Source organism: Pongo pygmaeus, chromosome 3 (assembly GCF_028885625.2).
Source record: "Pongo pygmaeus isolate AG05252 chromosome 3, NHGRI_mPonPyg2-v2.0_pri, whole genome shotgun sequence".
Lineage (NCBI taxonomy): Eukaryota > Metazoa > Chordata > Mammalia > Primates > Hominidae > Pongo > Pongo pygmaeus.
Genome location: NC_072376.2, coordinates 49216995 through 49235971, shown reverse-complemented (window position 1 = coordinate 49235971; position 18977 = coordinate 49216995). Strand labels below are relative to the sequence as shown.

Below are 18977 nucleotides of genomic sequence, written 5' to 3'. Positions count from 1 at the left end.
TTCTTATAATCTCTCTGTGATTTCAGGAAGAACAAACATTATCATTGGAATTTTACAGATGAGAAAATGAAGACAAAGGCATGAGCCAATTATTTGGGTGGTCCTGTAGTGACTTAGTGGAGTTAGAATTGGTCAGGTAACTCTTTTATTTTTTATTTTTTTGGAGATGGAGTCTTGCTCTGTCAAGCCCAGGCTTGAGTGCAGCGGCGCGATCTTGGCTCACTGCAACCTCTGCCTCCGGGGTTCAAGTGATTCTTCCCCCTCAGTCTCCCAAGTAGCTGGGATTACAGGCGCCCGCCACCAGGCCTGACTAATATTTTGTATTTTTAGGAGAGACAGGGTTTCACCATATTGGCCAGGCTGATCTTGAACTCCTGACCTCAGATGATCCACCCACCTCGGCCTCCCAAAGTACTGGGATTATAGGTGTGAGCCACCATGCCCAGCCTCAAGTAACTCTCAAATCAGGTTCTCCATTAGCATATCCTACCTTTTAATTTAGTACAATTATTAAAATAAGCTGAAGTTTAGAAGCTGAGCCTATAAAAAAAAAAAGACCAGGCAGCCAATGAACAATTTATGCTTTACTCTGGTTTCAGATAGTTCAGGCTTTTACATTCCTGACAAATTAACTATTTATTGGAAATTACACAGAACGCATCATGAAATTATCAGAATGCCTGTTGTTTCACAACTTCTATTCATTTGCTTCCCCATCTAACAAAGAAGATGGATTAAGCACTTGTCAGTTTCCTCCCTTCTGGCTGGGAGAGGTCCTCAGCTTTATTCCCTAAGTAGCTGACTCGTTCTCACATCAGCAAACATCTGCCCATTCCATTACCTCACATTTTTTACTTCCTTATCTGGTTTCCTCTTGAAGAGTCAGCTAGACCCTTACAAGGGCAGAGTGTCCTGTTTCATGTCTGATAAAAATCACCTGCCCTGAATCTCTTCTGTAACTCTTAGGTCTGGTATCCATTGAAATTTGTAGGAGAAATCTACACTTGTCTGTTGGAAGAAGATGCTGTGAAAACAGCTCAGTGGACGAGGGTAAGCAAGTTTCTCTCTAGCTGGCTGCCTTAGAATCTGTAATATGATACTATAAGGAAGAATTTCCAAGAAAAGAGTATCATAGCCAGAATTTTTAAGATGTGTTTGACTATAGAAACCTTTTTTAATTGGAGCCCTTTAAGAAATTAGAGATTTAAATTTGATTCTTAGCTCCTTTTAATTACTGAATTCCTCAACTCTTTTTGCGTGAATTTCACTTCTATAAAGGTGAATTTGTGTACATCACTGGACTATAAAAAGAAATTACTTACTTCAGGTAAAGACCATAGAGATAGACCTTGATAAAAGTTTGTTCTCCTTAATTGAGGGAAGTGATAATGGTATAATGGGCTAAGGGTGAACAAAAAAAAAGAGAAAAGTGGAACAATGTACACATAGTTTCGGTGATGTTTTCCTAGACTGTGATTTTTAAAGCATTAATGGTAAAATGACTCTAACAACTTCAAAGTTGGCTTGCCATTTTCCCAAATGCCCATAGGAAAAAAAGCTAACAAAAATTTTATATCACCATATATAGAAACTATCAATAAAAGTATGGCAACAAACGAATTTGTGTTTTAGGAAGGTCCCACCCAGAAAAACAATTATTGCTAAACCCTTAGTATTTTCACTTGCTTAGTCACGGAGGCAGTGCCTGGGTAAGATTAACCCTCTGTTAGTTGTAAATGCTTGCCTTTATTTTGGGATGAGTGCCAATCAATTACTTTTGGGAAAACCACTGGATGACTAACTTCAGACATGCTTATATTAGAGACTAATACACCTTGAAATGTCACATCTTTAACTTGAATTTTTTCATCTGAATTCTAGCTATTATTTGAAATGGAAATAATGACAAATAAATTTGAGTTTAGTCAAAACATGGACCTAATAGAGAACTTCATATCACATAGACGGGGGACCTCCTTACCATTAACTTGAACTGATGAGGCATTTATTGGCAAGGCTCTTAAATTCCTTATCTTCTGATTTAAGATGCTTTGGATTTTCTTCTCTCTTACTGCCCTTTGTTCAGTAGAGGGGAACTGGAACACCATAATGACATCTACTTTCACACCATCTTCCTCTGGACTATGACACACAAAAGAAAGGTACATTTTCAAAGAATATACCTGGAATTGTCCTTCAGTCTTTCCTGTATCTTCCTCCCCTGAATGATCCCTCAGTTGCTGAGAGTGTCAAGTGCTGATCCTCTCATGTCATTCTGACCCAAGGTCATTTCATATGTTCGCTCTTCTAGCTTTCATTATGTTTTCAGTGCATTTCCCCCATTAATTTGAAGGATTGTTACAGCAGCTAGGAATGACAGATACAAAAAATCATCATCAAAATTACAAGCTCTGAGAGTAAAAGAAGCCTTCATGTTTTCTTAGGCTAATCAATTGTATATTTGATAACTGAATCACTTCTACAGGGTCCATGACAATTGGCCCTCTAACGACAGTGCAGTAATTAAAAAGATAGTAAGTTTAATTTTCTAAAGAGGCTTGTTTCTCTTTGGTCAGCTCTGTTTTTAAGAGTTCATCATTTTGAGTTGAAATATGTCTCTCTATATCTCCCATTCCATAAGGCTTAGGTCTACCAGTTGGAACACACATAAAATTTTCTAGCCCAAATATTTGAAGATAACAATATTGTGGTCCCCGAGTTTTCTCCAAATCAAACATGCCCAATTTCTTGAACTTTTATCATATAAACAGGTTCAAGTTCTGTTACCTGAGGAACTAAACTTTTAAATACTCTTAAAATAGGAAAACCAATTACAGGTTTTTGTTTAAAAACAAAAAACAAAAAACCCTGAAACTAATACATATTGATCTGTTATCACTCCTATTTTTTTTTTTTTACAAAAAAAAAAAAACAAAAAACTGAAAAACACTAGAGGCCCATCTCCCTGAATCTTTTGGCTAAAAGGAAATTCTGAGACAATTTATGTATTTTTGTTCATTTAGGCTCTGGAATATAAAGATCTAAATAACTAGAATTTTATGTCAAATTGGCAAACAAATGACTAATTTTACTTCTTAAATCTGAGGAATTAACATTTTTACCAAGTATTATACAGTGATGATGGCTACCATCCAAGGGAGTTCACAGGAGTATAATAATGTTGCTACAATAAGATGGCAAATGTGAATTCGAAAACAGAAAACATGAAATCTAGAAAGTTCTAGCATTTATATGCTTTTTCTCTCCTAAGTATTGTAAAAATTACCCAATTTATGTTATAAAATCCTTACGGAAGTCACTAGTTACTCAGTAAAGACATAAAGAACGTGGAGTACACCTGCCAACCAAGCATTATTAGTCTATTGGTAAGAAAGTGACAATTATTTTCTTCAAATAAATCAAAATCTGAATATATTATTTTTCTTTATCTTTAAGAAATATGAGTTATACAGGATCATGGATTTGTGTATATGACACATATGTTCTACTATGTAGTTTTTCAAAACACAGTTGAAACTTCTGAGCAATATCTGCAACTGATATGAGTCTTCCCCCTCCACCACAACAGAAAGAAAATTTATTACAACAGGAATATCTTTTTGTTTAGGCATGTCTCATGTCATTAGGCTACGTTACAGGTAAAATTTGTGATCCCATTTTGTAGCCAAATTTTCCTGCTTAACGTGTTTGAAATAATATAGTTGTCAAAATAATACAACTTGGTGCATGCAATGACAAGCTGCTGGGTTTTCCCCACGTCATGGGTTCTGGTAGGTTCCAGGCCTCACAATAAGTTGATGGGGTTTGATTCCTGGTTCTGTCACTTTGGGAAACTGTCAGTTGGTGAACTTTGAACATATTTCTTACCCTTCCTGAATCTTAGTCTTTTTGTTGACAAAATGGTGGTCAGCCCTATACTTCAAGATTGCTTTAAAGATAATGTTTATGAAAAATTCTAGCCAAAAGCCTAGTCCATAGAGACATACAATACATGAGAGTCCCTGTCTCCTTTGTTCCTTTTCCTTCCAGTCTTGTGATTCCACCTTTGCTCAAACATACATACGTCAGTCTGACTACTCGGTTCTTGATATAGTTCTTCTTCCAGGCCGAATCTATAAATATCTCATCCACCTGTTACACAGCAAGAGAGAAACTATGTGTTAATAATATATTTTATAATAAGAATATATCCTTGATTAAATGTTAAAGCAATAGAAAATTTTTTCACAGAACTAATATCATTATTTAAATTGGTGGATCTCAGCCTTCACAGTGCAACAGAATCATTTGCTAAATTAAAAAAATTTATGGATGCCAGGGACCCTCTCCAAGAATTTTGGTTTTGACTGGTCAAGAGGGGACCTAGGCACTCATATTTTTTAAAAACCTACCCAAGTAATTCTACTGTGCTAGAGTAAGTTTCTGGAGTAGAAGATATCTTGCTAAAACACCGTAGAAGGAGTAGCAGAGAGATACAGAGCAGAGATGGGATATTCAGGGAGGCTTTGAGTGGTGACAAAGAAAACCCTGCCTCAGTCCTGGATTTGAGCGTATGCTACGTTTCACAAACTGGGCAATCTTGGCAAAGTTACTGAATCAATTTGAGCCTCAGTTTTCTAACCTGTAAAACAAAGATATTGATCTGCTACTCATAAGGCTATGAAGGTTAAACACATATAAAATGTTGGGTAAGTTTTGGTAGTTAATTGCTGATGGTCCTCTAGCCTCCATCCTGGCATTACAGGTCTTAGCTCTGCAGGTCTTTGCTGGTAAGGTGTAAGAAGGAGGCATTAGGGATTTAAGAGAGAGCCAAAATTTTAAAATTCTTGTCAACTGTGGACTCTAGGGTAAATCAGGGAGGAAAAAAGAATTAGGTGGTATTCCAGTATTAGGTCAAATTTGTTACTCAGTTTATGTCACCAAGGTAGGAGAAGCAAAGCCACTGCTTTTAGTCCATATGCACTGTTTAATCTACTGCCGTGGTATTGTGATGCTGTGGTCTCTCACACCTGGCATTCGGCTTGCAGTATCCCCTAGCACTCACTTGGTAGAAATAGTGTCATCTCAATGTGGGTAAGGTACCACAGTTCATGTTGGACAGAGGAACCAAATGTGCACACAAAATATCCTAAATTCTCAAGGAATGAGGAGAAAAACCAACTCGCATAACTGAAACACACACACACACACACACACACACACACACACACACAAATATAGGGAAAGCTGTTTCAGGGATCAAGAAACAAGTTATAACTTCCTTAGCACGCTCAGGAATTCATAAATACTTCATCAGGAACCAAATTATTTGTTATCTTCTTTAACTCTTATGACAATTCTGCGAAATAAGAAGTATTTTCATTACTATTAGAAATCTGTGACTCAGAGGCATTATGTGAATTTCCCTGGCATCATGCAGATACTAGTAAGCTGGGACTGAAACCCAAGTCTTCTATCTGTAGGGTCCGCCTCTTCCCAGTCAGTCACACAACCACGCTGTTAAATGTGATGTAAATTTTACTTTGGTTTCTTTTTGTAGAACACATAGTAATAAGTTATCAAATAATTTATTGACCTAAAGTATAAAACTTGTAGAGATATAGATTTGGTAATAGCCTTAAACTTAAGATCAAAGATAGCATTTGGAAAGTAAATTGCTAGTATCCAAAATATGTCTTTATTGGTACTTAAATAAAGAAAGCCTAAATGGGCTGAGGTGGTGTGGGGTTTATATGCTAGAAACAAAATTCTTTTGGAAGACATGTTTTTGAAAGGGTGACTTTGTTATAATAATTTCTCTCTCATCACCCACAGCCAGCTCTACTACTCAGTATGGAGGTGAGGGAGTCCAAAAAAAAAAAAAAAAAAAAAAGGCAAACAAGATGGAACAGGCAGAGAAGTGATACAATTTAGAAGGAAGAAAAGCAAATAGCAGTTGGGTATTTAAAGAAATTTGTTTTGTAATTACCCTCTGAATAAGTTCAACCACAATTGATTCCTGGCCATTTGTAACTTTTTGGTGAAGGCATTGGATTAAGTTTTTGACTCTGGATGACATCATCAATCTGGCAACGTGCCTGCTATGAATATCTAAACCAAGCACCAATTTTATCTTTGAATGGTTAGGTTGTCTGGGAAGATAGGAGCTGAAAAAATAACCTAAGAAGAATCTAGGCAAAAGTAACTTTGGTGATCACAATAATAAAAAGGATTCTTCTTTATAAAATTCTAGGACCCTCTTTCTAGAAAACTCTCATTTACTAGATCGGAGGAGGCCTTGGAATCTTTAGGTGATACAGGTAGCCTGAGGACAATGCTTTGAGAAATGGGGTAGAGGGACTGGTAAAAAGAATTCTTATAAAATGAATTTACAGCAGGAGGAAAATCAGAAAAAACATGAACATAAGCTTTATTGTTGAATGGAGCTTATGTATAAACTAGCTTTCTAAAGACCCTGAAATTGTTTCCATGGCAGATGATGGCTTTCATTATTAGAAGCATTCTTTCTGCCAACGTTCTGGCTTTCCAAGTTCCCAGAAGTTTCAGAGAAACTTATATATTTAAAGCTATGTGCCAGGTTGTTATAAATCTATTATTATCCATACAACCTAATAGCATTAGCAATTTGTAAATCTATCTTACCTCCCTCTTTAGGGCATTTCTAGAATTTTGTAGTTGGAGTTTGTCTCCTAGCATTGAACAAAAGACCCTCTTTCAGGGTAGCATCTCTTTCTGCTTGATAATTTTGACATGTTGGAAATTACACTGAGATTAAGTTCCAAGAGGGCAATTGAAGGTTAGTTGGGTATTTAATGAAAGAGTGAGGGAGAGGCTGTCAACTCAAACAAACAGACTCGCCCCAGCCATTCAGCTCTCATTCCTGAATTAAGTCTGTTTATACATGTTGCCTGCTTTTCTCTGCAGGTGCTTCCTGACTGGCTCCCCTTACAGCAGTCAATGTATCCACTTAGGGAGGGTTTTGTGGCTAACACTGCAAACCTCAGATAGATATGTCACTGAAGACTGGCATATGGAATATAAATGAGATATAAAAGCTGTTTTTTCCAACATAACACCAGGTGAGCTCCTTAGAATTAAAGAAACCAAAACCATGCTGTGAAAAAAAACTTTAGATCCTATTGCTTTCTCCTAATTATAACAAGAGTAACATGCAAAGGATATTGTATAAAAGGGCTTTTTAAAAGACACTTCTAGCCTTAAATGAAGCTTCACTGAGGTTTCATTGCCACAAGGATTGAACTCAAGGTAAAAATAGGGAATTTGAGCCTTTGAGCCTCTGTCCACAATGTTAGACATTCAAGGTCCTCTCCCTCTGTGACCAGCTTGCCTGGCTCCATCTTCAACACCACCAGTACTTTCAGGCATGGCCCTCATTTTCCTGCATACTCACGCCTCTCAGGCTGTTCCTTTGGTCTGTAGCAACCTTCTCATTCTGCAAGTTCTGTGTCCCTGAATCACAACTATCCTTCAAGGCCAATCTCAGATAATACCGTCTTTGGGGATATTCGTTAATCTCAAACTGATCTGTCTTCCTTCTGTCACTTTTTCTTATCCCTCTTACACCTTTTATTCTTTAATGTAAACATTCATTATATATTTATGCAATATATTCACTATATATTTATGCAAATATATAGTCTGTTATATTAAATGGCAAACCCTTTAGGCATAGAGATGGCAATTTATCTTTTCATACTCTATAAAATCTAGTATAGTGCTTTGCGTGCTGTTGGTATGTAGTATATTTTTGTTGAATAAACAAATGAATAAAAAGATGAGAATTTATTTATCAGAAAGTTTTGCATTTACCAGGAAAATTTTACAAGACTTTTTAAAGTGCTTGCTTTACATCAGGTTGTGATCAATGCTCCTAGAGAAAAAAGAAAATTACACATGAATTATTGGAAGGGATTTTTTTTTTCCTGTTTGTGGACATTTTAGGTAATTGATTATTTGTGGAAACCTCCTCCTTGGTAAGACTGCAATAATTATAATAGCAGGAATCACTATTGTCTGCCATATATGCACCAAGCACAGATGTCATTGTGTTTGAGCTCATTTGCTTTCAAATCAGCCCTCTAAGGTGAGTACTATGATTATTCACATTTCATAGAAGAGGAAGTGACTTGCCCAAGTTGACACCACAGAGCTCACTGAAACCAGGGCTGTGTAGCTTCAGAGCCTGTTAATGCCTTCACAGTGCCTACCTCAGGATGAGCATGCAGGTAGGTTCTCACTAAGACCTCCTACCCACTGATGGGCAGCAAGCAGTTTGTAAGCGGATCAGAAACTGTTGCACCCCTCTCCAAAGGCAGCCTATTTTCTTTACTCTCCAAAAATAAGAATCATAATCTTGGTAGTTTTTACTGCAATCCTTTAAAGTTCGTATCATATCTGTATAAAACTCTAGGTGTTTGTTTTTTTTTTTTTTTTTTGATCCAAGAAGTCAGCTATGAACCATTCTCTCAAGCCTGGATAGAGCTTAGTCAACCTGAGCACTGAGTGATGCTCACAGAAGACTTTTTGGCCTTCTTGGGGTCAGGTCTAACTGCCACATCTTTAAGTGCTGTGTCTATTGGAGAAAGCAGTTGGATCCAGTGTCATACAAGGTGTGTGGGTGTGGAGGGTGCCATGAAACTGTGACTTTCTGATCACCCTAAACAAAGAGGTAATCAGATCATCAAATGGAATGTGATATTTTGTGATGCCATCAGTCATTTCTTTGATTGCACTGGACCTTCTTCAGTGTTTCTTTGTGGAATGTCAGAAAGAAATGGACAGACATCTGTCACTAATCACATGTAACAAGTAGCAATATATTAGATATCCATATCCCAAATTGGTTTATATTTCTGAGATCACAAGGCAAAATATTTATAGAATTTAAAGATTTGCAATTAAGGATTTTAAAGAATAAAATATTAATTTTCAGTGTACCACAAAAACCTAGATCTTTGAATTGCTTTTTTAAAAGAGGAAAATATCTCATTTGGATCTATTTAAAGCTGTACTAAAAATATTTAAAACCAGGATACCCAAAGCAAGGGAAGGTCATTATTTAGAAGGTTCATGTCCTCTCCAGATTTATTGTCTTCTAAATCTCTAAATTGGATTAGTTTATGAAAGAGAGAGAATCATTTTTCTTAGCCTTTTATAGTGCCTAACATCATGCTGTATTTGCTGAATGATGAATGATAAACTAAATAGATTCTCCTGCGAAGACTATGCTGTATTTACAACTTTATCAGGAAATTTAGAAATAGTTCATATTACTTCTTTTCTCAAAAAAACTTCCCTCAAAAACATACCCATCCACACCTTTCTTCCAACTATAGATTATTCACACTAGATATACATACATATGTCAATATATCCATCAGCTTCCTTCATCTCTCTCTATTACAGTTCCTTCTACCTTTGCCTTCTTCAACAAAAACCAATACAGGGAAATGAGAAAGAGAATATTTTTCTATAATAAGTATACCTAATGTATCTGTCAAGAAAAAGTGAGCTAGCACAGCATAGAGGATTTATAATCTTCATGGATTTAAAAAATGAAATGAGAGAAGAATTGATTTAGATTTTAATAATTTTATCTTCTATCTTAGCCGAGTCCCTTCCTGACAGTAGAACAATTTAGTGGAAAGAGCACATGTGTGGAGTTGCCTAGATGACTTCAAATCTCCCCTCCATCATTTTCCAGCTATGGACCTTAATTTCAGAAACTTGGTTCTCTTACCTGTGAAGAGGAGATAATAGTGCCTTCCTTGTGGTGTTACATCTGTGTTGCTGCAAAGGACATGATTTCATCCTTTTTTTATGGCTACATAATATTCCATGGTATGTGTATACATATATATATATATACACACATACATATGTATCTTATATATACACATACATATGTATCTTATATATACACATACATATATATACATACATAGATACATATGTATGTATCTTATATATACACATACATATGTATCTCACCATTTCTTTGTCCAATCCACCATTGATGGCTATCTAGGTTGATTCTACATCTTTGCTATTGTGAATACTGTGGTAATTAATGTGAGAGTGCAGCTGTCTTTTTGGGAAAAAAGTTTATACTCCTTTGGGTATACACCCAGTAAGAGGATTGCTAGGTTGAAGAGTAGTTCCATTTTAAGTACTTTAAGAAGTCTCCAAACTGCTTTCCACCGTGGCTGAACCAATTTACATTTCCAACAGTATTTAAGCATTCTCTTTCCTCCGCAGTCTCATCAGCATCTGTTAATTTTTTACTCTTTAATAATAGCCATTCTAACTGGTATGAGATAGTATCTCACTGTAGTTTAGATTTGCATTACTTGGATAATTAGTGATGTGGAGCATTTGTTCACATGTTTCTTGACCGCTTTGTATGTCTTCTTTTGAGAAGCATCTTTTTATGTTGTTTGCCTACTTTTTAATGGCGTTATTTGGTTTCTTTTGCTTGTTGAGTTGTTTAAGTTCTTCACAGATTCTGGACATTAGACCTTTTCAGATGCATAGTTTGCAAATATTTTCTCCCAATCTGTAGGTTGTTTGTTTACTCTGTTGATAGTTTCTTTTATTGTGCAGAAGTTCTTTAGTTTAATTAGGTCCAACTTGTCAATTTTTGTTTTTGTTGCAGTTGCTTTTGAGGACTTAGTCATAAATTCTGTGCCAAGACTGATGTCTACAACAGTATTTCCTAGGTTTTCTTCTAGGGTTCTTGTATTAATTGTTTGTGGTCTTACATTTAATTCTTTACTACATCTTGAGTTAGTTTTTGTATTTAGTGATAGGGGTCCAATTTCATTCTTCTGCTTCTGACTAGCTAGCTATTCTAGAACCATTTATTGAATAGAAATTTCTCTCTCCATTGCTTATTTTTGTTAATTTTATTGAATATCAGATGGCTGTAGACGTGTGGCTTTATTTCTGGGTTCTCTATTCTGTTCTATTGGTTTATATGTCTGTTTTTGTACCAATGCCATTCTGTTTTGACTACTGTAGCCTTAAAGTATAGTTTGAAGTCAGATAATGTGAGGCCTCTGGCTCTGTTCTTTTTTATTAGGAGTGCTTTGGCTATTGAGGCTTTTTTTTTTTTGGTACTGTATGAAGTTTACAAAAGATTTTTCTAATTTTGTGTGGAAAATTATGTTGGTAGTTTGATAGGAATAGCATTGAATCTGTAGATTGTTCTGGGCAGTAGGGACATTTTAACAATATTGATTCTTCCAATCCATGAGCGTGGAATGTTTTTGCATTCATTTGTGTCACCTCTGATTTCTTTCAACAGTGTTTTTTAATTCTCCTTATAGAGATCTTTTACCTCCTTGGTTAAATGTATTCCTAGGTATTTCATTTATGTGTGTGTTGCTATTGAAAATGGAATTGTGTTCTTGATTTGGTTCTCAGCTTGGACATTATTGTTTAGAAATGCTACTGAATTTTGTACATTGATTTTGTATCCTGAAACTTTACTGAAGTTGTTTATCAGTTTTGGAAACTTTTTGTAAAGTCTTTAGGGTTTTCTAGGCATATAATCATATTGTCAGTAAAGAGAGATAATTTGACTTCCTCTTTTCCTATTTGAATGCCTTTTCCTTCTTTCTCTTGCCTGATTGCTCTTTCTAGAACTTCTAGTACTATGTTGAATAGGAGTAGTGAGAGTGAACATTCTTGTCTTTTTCCTGTTCTTAAGGATAGTGCCTCCAGCTTTTGCCCATTCAGTGTGATGATGTCTGTGGGTTTGTCACAGATGGCTCTTATTATTTTGAAGTATGTTTCTTCTATGCCTAGTCCAAGCTTTTTTATTATGAAGGGATGTTTAATGTTATCAAAAGCTTTTTCTACATCTATTGAGATGATTGTATGATTTTAATTTTTTTAATTTTTTAATTTTTTTGAGATGGATTTTTGCTTTGTCACCCAGGCTGGAGTGCAATGGCACAATCTCGGCTCACTGCAACCTCTGCCTCCTGGATTCAAGTGATTCTCCTGCCTCAGCCTTCCGAGTAGCTGGGATTACAGGCATCTGCCACCATGCCCAGCTAATTTTTGTATTTTTAATACAGATGGGGTTTCATCATGTTGGCCAGGTTGGTCTCGAACTTCTGACCTCAGGTAATTCGCCCACCACAGTCTCCCAAAATGCTGGGATTACAAGTGTGAGCCACCGTGCCTGGCTAATTGTATGGTTTTTGTTTTTAATTCGGTTTATGTGGTAAATCACATTTATTGATTTACATATGTCGAACCAGACTTGCATCACAGAAATAAAGCCTACTTGATTTTGGAAAAATTAACTTTTTGATGTGCTGCTGGGTTTGGTTTGCTGGTATTTGGTTGAGGATTTTTATATCTATGTTCATCAGGGATATTGGCATGTAATTTTCTTTTTTCAGTGTGTCTTTGTCAGGTTTTGGCATTAGGGTAATGCTGACTTCATAGAATGATTTAGGAAGAAGTCTCTCCTCAATTCTTTGGAATAGTTGCATTAGAATTGGTCCTAGCTATTTCCTGTACGTCTGGTGAATTTGGCTGTAAATCCATCTAGTTTGGGCCTTTTTTTTCCTTTTGGTTGGTATGTTTTTTAAATTACTGATTTAAGTATGAACTCAATATTGGTCTGTTCAGGGTTTCAATTTCTTTCTGATTCAATCTTGGAAGATTGTGTTTTTCCAGGAATTTACCCATTTCCTCTAGATTTTCTAGTTTATCTACATAGAAGTGTTCATAAGAGTCTCAGATGATCTTTTGTATTTCTGTGGGATTGGTTGTAATGTTACCTCTATCATTTCTGATTGTGCTTATTTGTATCCTCTCTCTCTTTTTTTCTTTGTTAATATAGCTAGCAGTCCAGACTGGTTTTGGCTGACTCACAGAGGATGCATAGTAAGGGTTTTGTGTCCTCCGCTTCACCTTTGAACATCAAATGGCTGAAAACTCCACCCTTGGATCATGCTAATGCCACCATTTTTTGAACGTGCAACACATGAAGAGACATAAAGCTCAATTGCACATGGTTATGTTTCTCCTTTCATAAGTATTTGTGACTTCCCCTAGAACTTATTGAACATGTATACTAAGCCAGCTTATTCAGCATAAATTCCTGGCTTATCCTTCCCTCCCTCAAAGTGCATGCTGTCAGCTTCTGCTGGATGCCATGCTTCTCCACCTGCAGGATGGCCACCCGGCAGTAATCAGACATCAGTAATGTCTGATTAATGGACCCTTCTCTGAAGAATGATATGAGAGATGATATATGTCTGCTCCACTATCTCAGGGAACAGGAGTGGATTATAGCAGTATCTGAATATGAATGAACTCATTTTACTTTTGCATCTCAATTTGCATTCAAATCAGTGAAGCCCAATGTGAGGAAGAACAGGACCTGCAACCTGTCTTCCTTGGTGGTCTAATTAGCACCCATATAGGAGTGAGAGAAGAAGCTGGTTGTATTCATTGGGATTTAGCAACAAACAGGTGTGGCTCAGGATGAGGCATAAACTCTTCCTGTAATTCTTCTAAAGCTAACCTGGTGCGGGATGGGAGGAGAAAAACACCTGTCTTATTTAAACAGAGGTAAAATAATATAAAGCCTTTTCTGACCATGGGAACCCTTGTTCGGTTTTGAAGTTTTTCTGTACTTACTGTCCTCAACATATAATTTAGCCCTTAATTATATCATGTCATGATATTCAATTCCATGTGTGTTACTCACATCTCTCCAAAAAGATTGGAAGCAATTTGAGGAGACAGATCATGTTTCCTCTTCTGCAAGACCCAGGTGCCAAGAAATGCATGCAATGAACTCAATAATAATACCATATATTAGGAAAAGCCAAGATATTTTAACTAGTTTTATTCAAAAACTGGCTCACTATATGAATTAAAAAACTGAATCTACCTAACACATCCAAAGGTGGATTCCACATGTATTAGAGACCTAATGTAAAAGATAAAACTGTAAGGTTAATAAATAACGTAGTAAAATATTTTTATGTCTTAGAAGAGAAGGACTTCTTAAAGAAAAGCTTCAAAATACAATCATAAGGCAAAACAGTGAAAAAATGATTACTTCAGTTACAGATTTCTGTTTCACAAAGAACAACATGGTCAATATTAGTAGAAGACAGAATGGATAAGTGCAGTGTCTACAACCAACGCACTATCAATATCCAGAAAATATAAAGCACTTCCGAAAAGCAATACAAATAAGGCAAAAAAGCAATTTTAACAGAAAAATAGGCAAAGAATATGTACAGGCAATTTATAGAAATGAAAGTACAAAAAGTTAATAATTATACGTAACAATGCACAAACTCATTAGTAATTAGAAACATGCAAATTAAATCACAAATAAAATACTACCTTATACATATTAGGGTGGCAAATTTAGAAAGCCAAATAATACCAAGTGCTGTGGACTGAATGTTTGTGTTCCCCTGAAATTTATATTTTGAGATCTTAACTCCCAAAGTGATGATAGAGGAGATGGGGCCTTTGGAGGATAGTTAGGTCATGAGGGTGGAGTTCTCATGAAAGTCATTAGTGTCCTTACAAAAGAAAGTTCTCTTATGGCTTCTGCCATGAGGGACACAGCAAGATGGTATTCTATGAACCAGGAAGCAGGCTCTCACCAGACATCTGCTAGAGGCTTGATCATCTTCATCTTGGAATCTTCAGCCTCCAGAACTATGAGAAATAAGTGTTTGTTGTTTAAGATACCCAGCCTATGGTATTTTTTGTTGTAGTAGCCTTAACATACTAAGACACTAAGTGTTGGTTAGATGTGGGGGCATAGAAATCCTCATGCATTGTAGATAAGCGTGCACACTGAGTCAGCCATTTTGAAGAGCAAACCTGCACCAATTGGTCAAGTTAAGTATATGTACATTCAGTGACCTAGTAATTCTGCTTCCAGAAGTACTTGCATAGGTCTATAAGCGGGTAAGTAGGAGTCCGTTTAGTGTGGCATTTCTTGGCATGACAGGCAGGTAAATATGGTAAATACACACTATGAATAAGCAGCTAACAGCAATAAACTACAGGTATATTTAGTAACATAGATCTTTTAAAAAGTTCTCAGTAAAAAGAGATGAAACAAAAGTGATTTATAACACAAAATATAAGTTAAAAGCATGTGCACGCAAAACAACAAAACATATTTTTGTAAGAATGAATACAAACAAAAGAATACCACATGAAACATAGAATGGTTGCCTGCAAGGGGGAGGGTAAGGGCTTATGCTATGGTGACAAAGGAGGATAAATAAATAATGACAACCAGAGAAGGGCCTTGCAGGTACCCATGATGATGTGTCCTTACTTAACTTAGCCTTAGCCTTTGAAGGAACACATGCTTAGCTGAAACTTAAAACTCCACTTTTAAATAGAGTTTCTGTTCAACATGCACCTCCGCATTTCTCTCACTTCTTTTAAGACCTATTGCATTCTTGTCCATTTACTTCAGTAAAGACAGAATTGCTTAGTTAATTTACAACAACAGTAGCAGTAATGTTGGCCATAAAACATAAATGAAACAAATTTCAAAATTTCCCAGTAAATTGTAACATTTTCCATCATTCAAAGATGTGTTTACCTTTTTAACTAAGGCAAGTTAAGAGTTTTCTTTTTTTACATTGAGGAGGTTATGTGGAGTCACTTAGGACTGGAGGAGTAGAGAAGGTATTTGGGTGTATTGGTGCAGGCTCCACGTTCATCCTAGCACAACTCAAGAATTGATTGCAAATGCTCTTTTATAGGATGCTCTGCATGTGAAAGAATGAAGAATCTATATCAATCTGTAGACATTAATTATTGGTTGGGAAAGATGAAGCCACAAAATTAAAAAATTGTGCATGATTTAATGTTAACTGAAAATAGAGATTATAAACTCTATGACATTATTGTAAATATGATGCCATTAGGTATACTATGGACAAAGAGCAAATGATGACAGGAAAAAATGATAGATGATTTGAGAAAGAAAGTGTCTTAAAAATGGTTCTTTGATTAAAACAAACCAATACATTTGTCATTTCTTTCTTTTGAAAATAACTCTCTGCTTCTGTGCTTCCTTGTTGGAAAAATTAATCTGAACCTAGTTTTTGAGTGAGAGTTCGTGGGTATTCTGAGTGGAATGATTATACAACTGAGTGTGCTTTTTTTGGGGGGGAGCAGTCTTGCACTTTAGCTTTAACAAAATTATTAGCATTTGACTTGATTACTACAAAATAAGTCTGGGTTTTTTGTATTTATCAACATATTTACAAGATGAATGTAAATTCTGAAAATACTCAAAATCTTAAAACGTAGTCTTACAAACAAGTGTGTGAACTTATAAAAACTAGTTTTTGTATGATTAGGCTTTTCTACTGGGGAAACGTGGCGGAATTGGGGAAGAAATGGGCTAGGATATCCTGGCCTCAATTCTCTTACCTTTAAATAAGGTAGCTGAGTTAGAAAGAGAGGCTTATTAGAATTACCCATTTGTTAGACATGCAGATTCCCTTACTCTCCTCTCCCCACCTAACCCATCTCATCATACTCTGATTAAGCAGGTCTGGGATGGGGCCTAGCAATCTGCAAGATGATTCTAATGTTGGTGGTCTGAAAATCATGTGTTTAGAAATGGAGAAATGATCCAAAAAAATCCCTTCCACTTGCATTATTCTATGATAAAAAGAAGTTTATCTGACTCACCAAATTTTCGGTCGTCTCTCGTAAGTCCTTAAGTCGATATGTGTTGCTTTGTCCAAAATTGTTATTGATTTGTGGATCTAAAATTTTAAAGGAGCCATGATAGTACTCCATTTTTTGGTCTGCAATGGAAATGAAAAATAGGAAACTAAATGGTTTGGACAAAGATTTCAGAACCCATTACAATGGGGCCAATATAAAGTCTTGAATACGTCCCTGAGCCTCTTCATGATTGAGTTTTATTTAAAAAATAACAGTTAATGTTTTATATTAATTATAATAGCTCCCATTTATTGAGTTTCTACAATATGCCAGGCACTGTCCTGTGCACTTTTCATGTATTAGCCTATTTAATCCCCATACCAGCTCTCTAAGATTGGTATCACCTTCATTTTACAGATAAGGAAAGTAAGGCACAGAGGCATTAAGTAAATTGTTCTGTAACTAGTAGGTGCCCTGTCCAAGTTTTAAATCCAGTCTAGCTGTAGAACTTGAACATTTCATTGCTACCTTGCTCCTTGCTGAGTTGAAATGTGTACCACCATACACTCTAGTGGAAGTAGAGATAAGTGAACGTCCTTGTGAATTTTGATTTGTAACAAGAGAGCCAGGCACACTAAGAAAAACCTGAAAACAAAGCGTAGAGAAGAGCTGTCTGAGATTGAAGACGAGACGAGTGTGAAACAGGGATAAATCTATTAGGAAATGTAAGAAAGGAAAGCAGTTGAGACTCCTAAGGAATTTGGTAATCTGAGGAGTAAGGCCCAGAGAGGGTAAGAAAGATGCAGAGTTAAAGATAGAGAATGGGAAAAATACAAAACAACCTCAACCCTTGAGAAGCCTGGCTCAGGGAAGAGGCAGTGGGTTTCGAGACTACAAACCAAGGAAAGAAACAGGGATATCAGGAAGGCATATGTCTTAAGTGGGAAATCTCTGGACCTTGTAATACTTTTTTGGACGTCCTGATTACTTATCCATATAATCCGTACTGTTAACAAACCTTACTCTTATTGTAAACGGGCTTTCATGCAACCAAATAAACTGACCTGAGAATCTTTTGCCAATGGTATAAACTACAGCTGGGGTTGTCATATAAGGCCTAGGACTATGATCTTAAGCCCTTTAAGGCTCCAAATAGAGTCTTTGCTCCCCCATTGAGTCTATGAAGGTGACAGCAGATAAGACCATTAAAGTGAGCAGCCTGAGTTATTTGTTTTATCACATACATCCATGTGAGAGTGACATTGCAGAGATTTGCAAAAAAATGTTAATGGCTTGTATTCTCCCCAGAAAGAGACTCAATATAAAAAGAGAATCTTGAAGTGCATCATTTGTGTAATTACAAATACATTAATTGATAAAAATATAATCCCTGCATATTGTTTTGGAAAGAGTAAAATTTTTTTCTCTAAAAATAAATGATAATATTGTGTCATACTTACAGGTTTTCAATCATTTTGAAATTCCTCATTTTATTAGACAAGTGCTTTTCTTTTGCCTTAGAAATGTTGGACAGAAAATGATGGTTCATGAGTAAAAGAGCCAATTTTAATAACTAATTTATCATAGCTTTTCATTTTAATATATAATAAGTGATGAGTTGTTTATTATAATTACTAGTAAGTTTCAGACTATTACAATTTTTGATCTTTTTGTGTAGATTCTCAAAAGAATTCTGGATTGAGAGCTCTAAGGAAATTAGAAATCTGTCTACTTTGCTTAAAGCTGTATCTTGAGTATCCAGAAAAGTACTCACATATAATAAGAATTTAGTACTTGTTTGTTGATGAAATGACTGAAACAATTAAACATACTCTGTGGAAATTTGCAGGTAAATGTGCAATTTTTTAGATGAAATTACATTTACATATATTTAAATGAAGCTTTGCAGAAAAGTAAAATCAAATAGAGTGAAATCTTTAATTTTACCTACCAAATACTAGGAAGTGAACCAGGAGACCTATGGTCACTGCCACCACTGTCAGGAAGAACACAGTGAGAACAGCAATCATCCATGGCTTCAGATTTCTGCTTTGGGTGCCAAATCCTACCGTCCTGAAAAAAGGAAGGGCCCACTGGTTACTCTCAGATAGTAATGCTTGCAGGTTTTCCAGCTCTCCTTAGACAAGTTCAAGTTGCTGTAGCCTGCCTTTCCCTGCAAAAAGTTGTTGGTCTTTAATTTTGTTCAATGTCATCTTGGTCTGAGAAGATGTGTCAAAAAA

The 18977-nt window shown here is 36.0% G+C and overlaps 1 protein-coding gene across 1 annotated transcript in view; it reads right to left on the bottom strand.

Moving 5' to 3' along the window:
• The window catches only part of TMPRSS11A (transmembrane serine protease 11A), a 39555-nt gene extending 20788 nt beyond the window's left edge, over positions 1 to 18767 (bottom strand). The window contains exons 1-4 of the mRNA XM_054485754.1: positions 18689 to 18767; positions 16759 to 16877; positions 4085 to 4152; positions 1982 to 2142 (exon numbers count right to left, since the gene is read on the bottom strand). Of these exons, the coding sequence (XP_054341729.1) occupies positions 1982 to 2142; positions 4085 to 4152; positions 16759 to 16877; positions 18689 to 18767 (427 nt within the window). The remainder of the gene's footprint in view (positions 1 to 1981; positions 2143 to 4084; positions 4153 to 16758; positions 16878 to 18688) is intronic.
• Between the last annotated feature and the right edge of the window lie 210 nt (positions 18768 to 18977).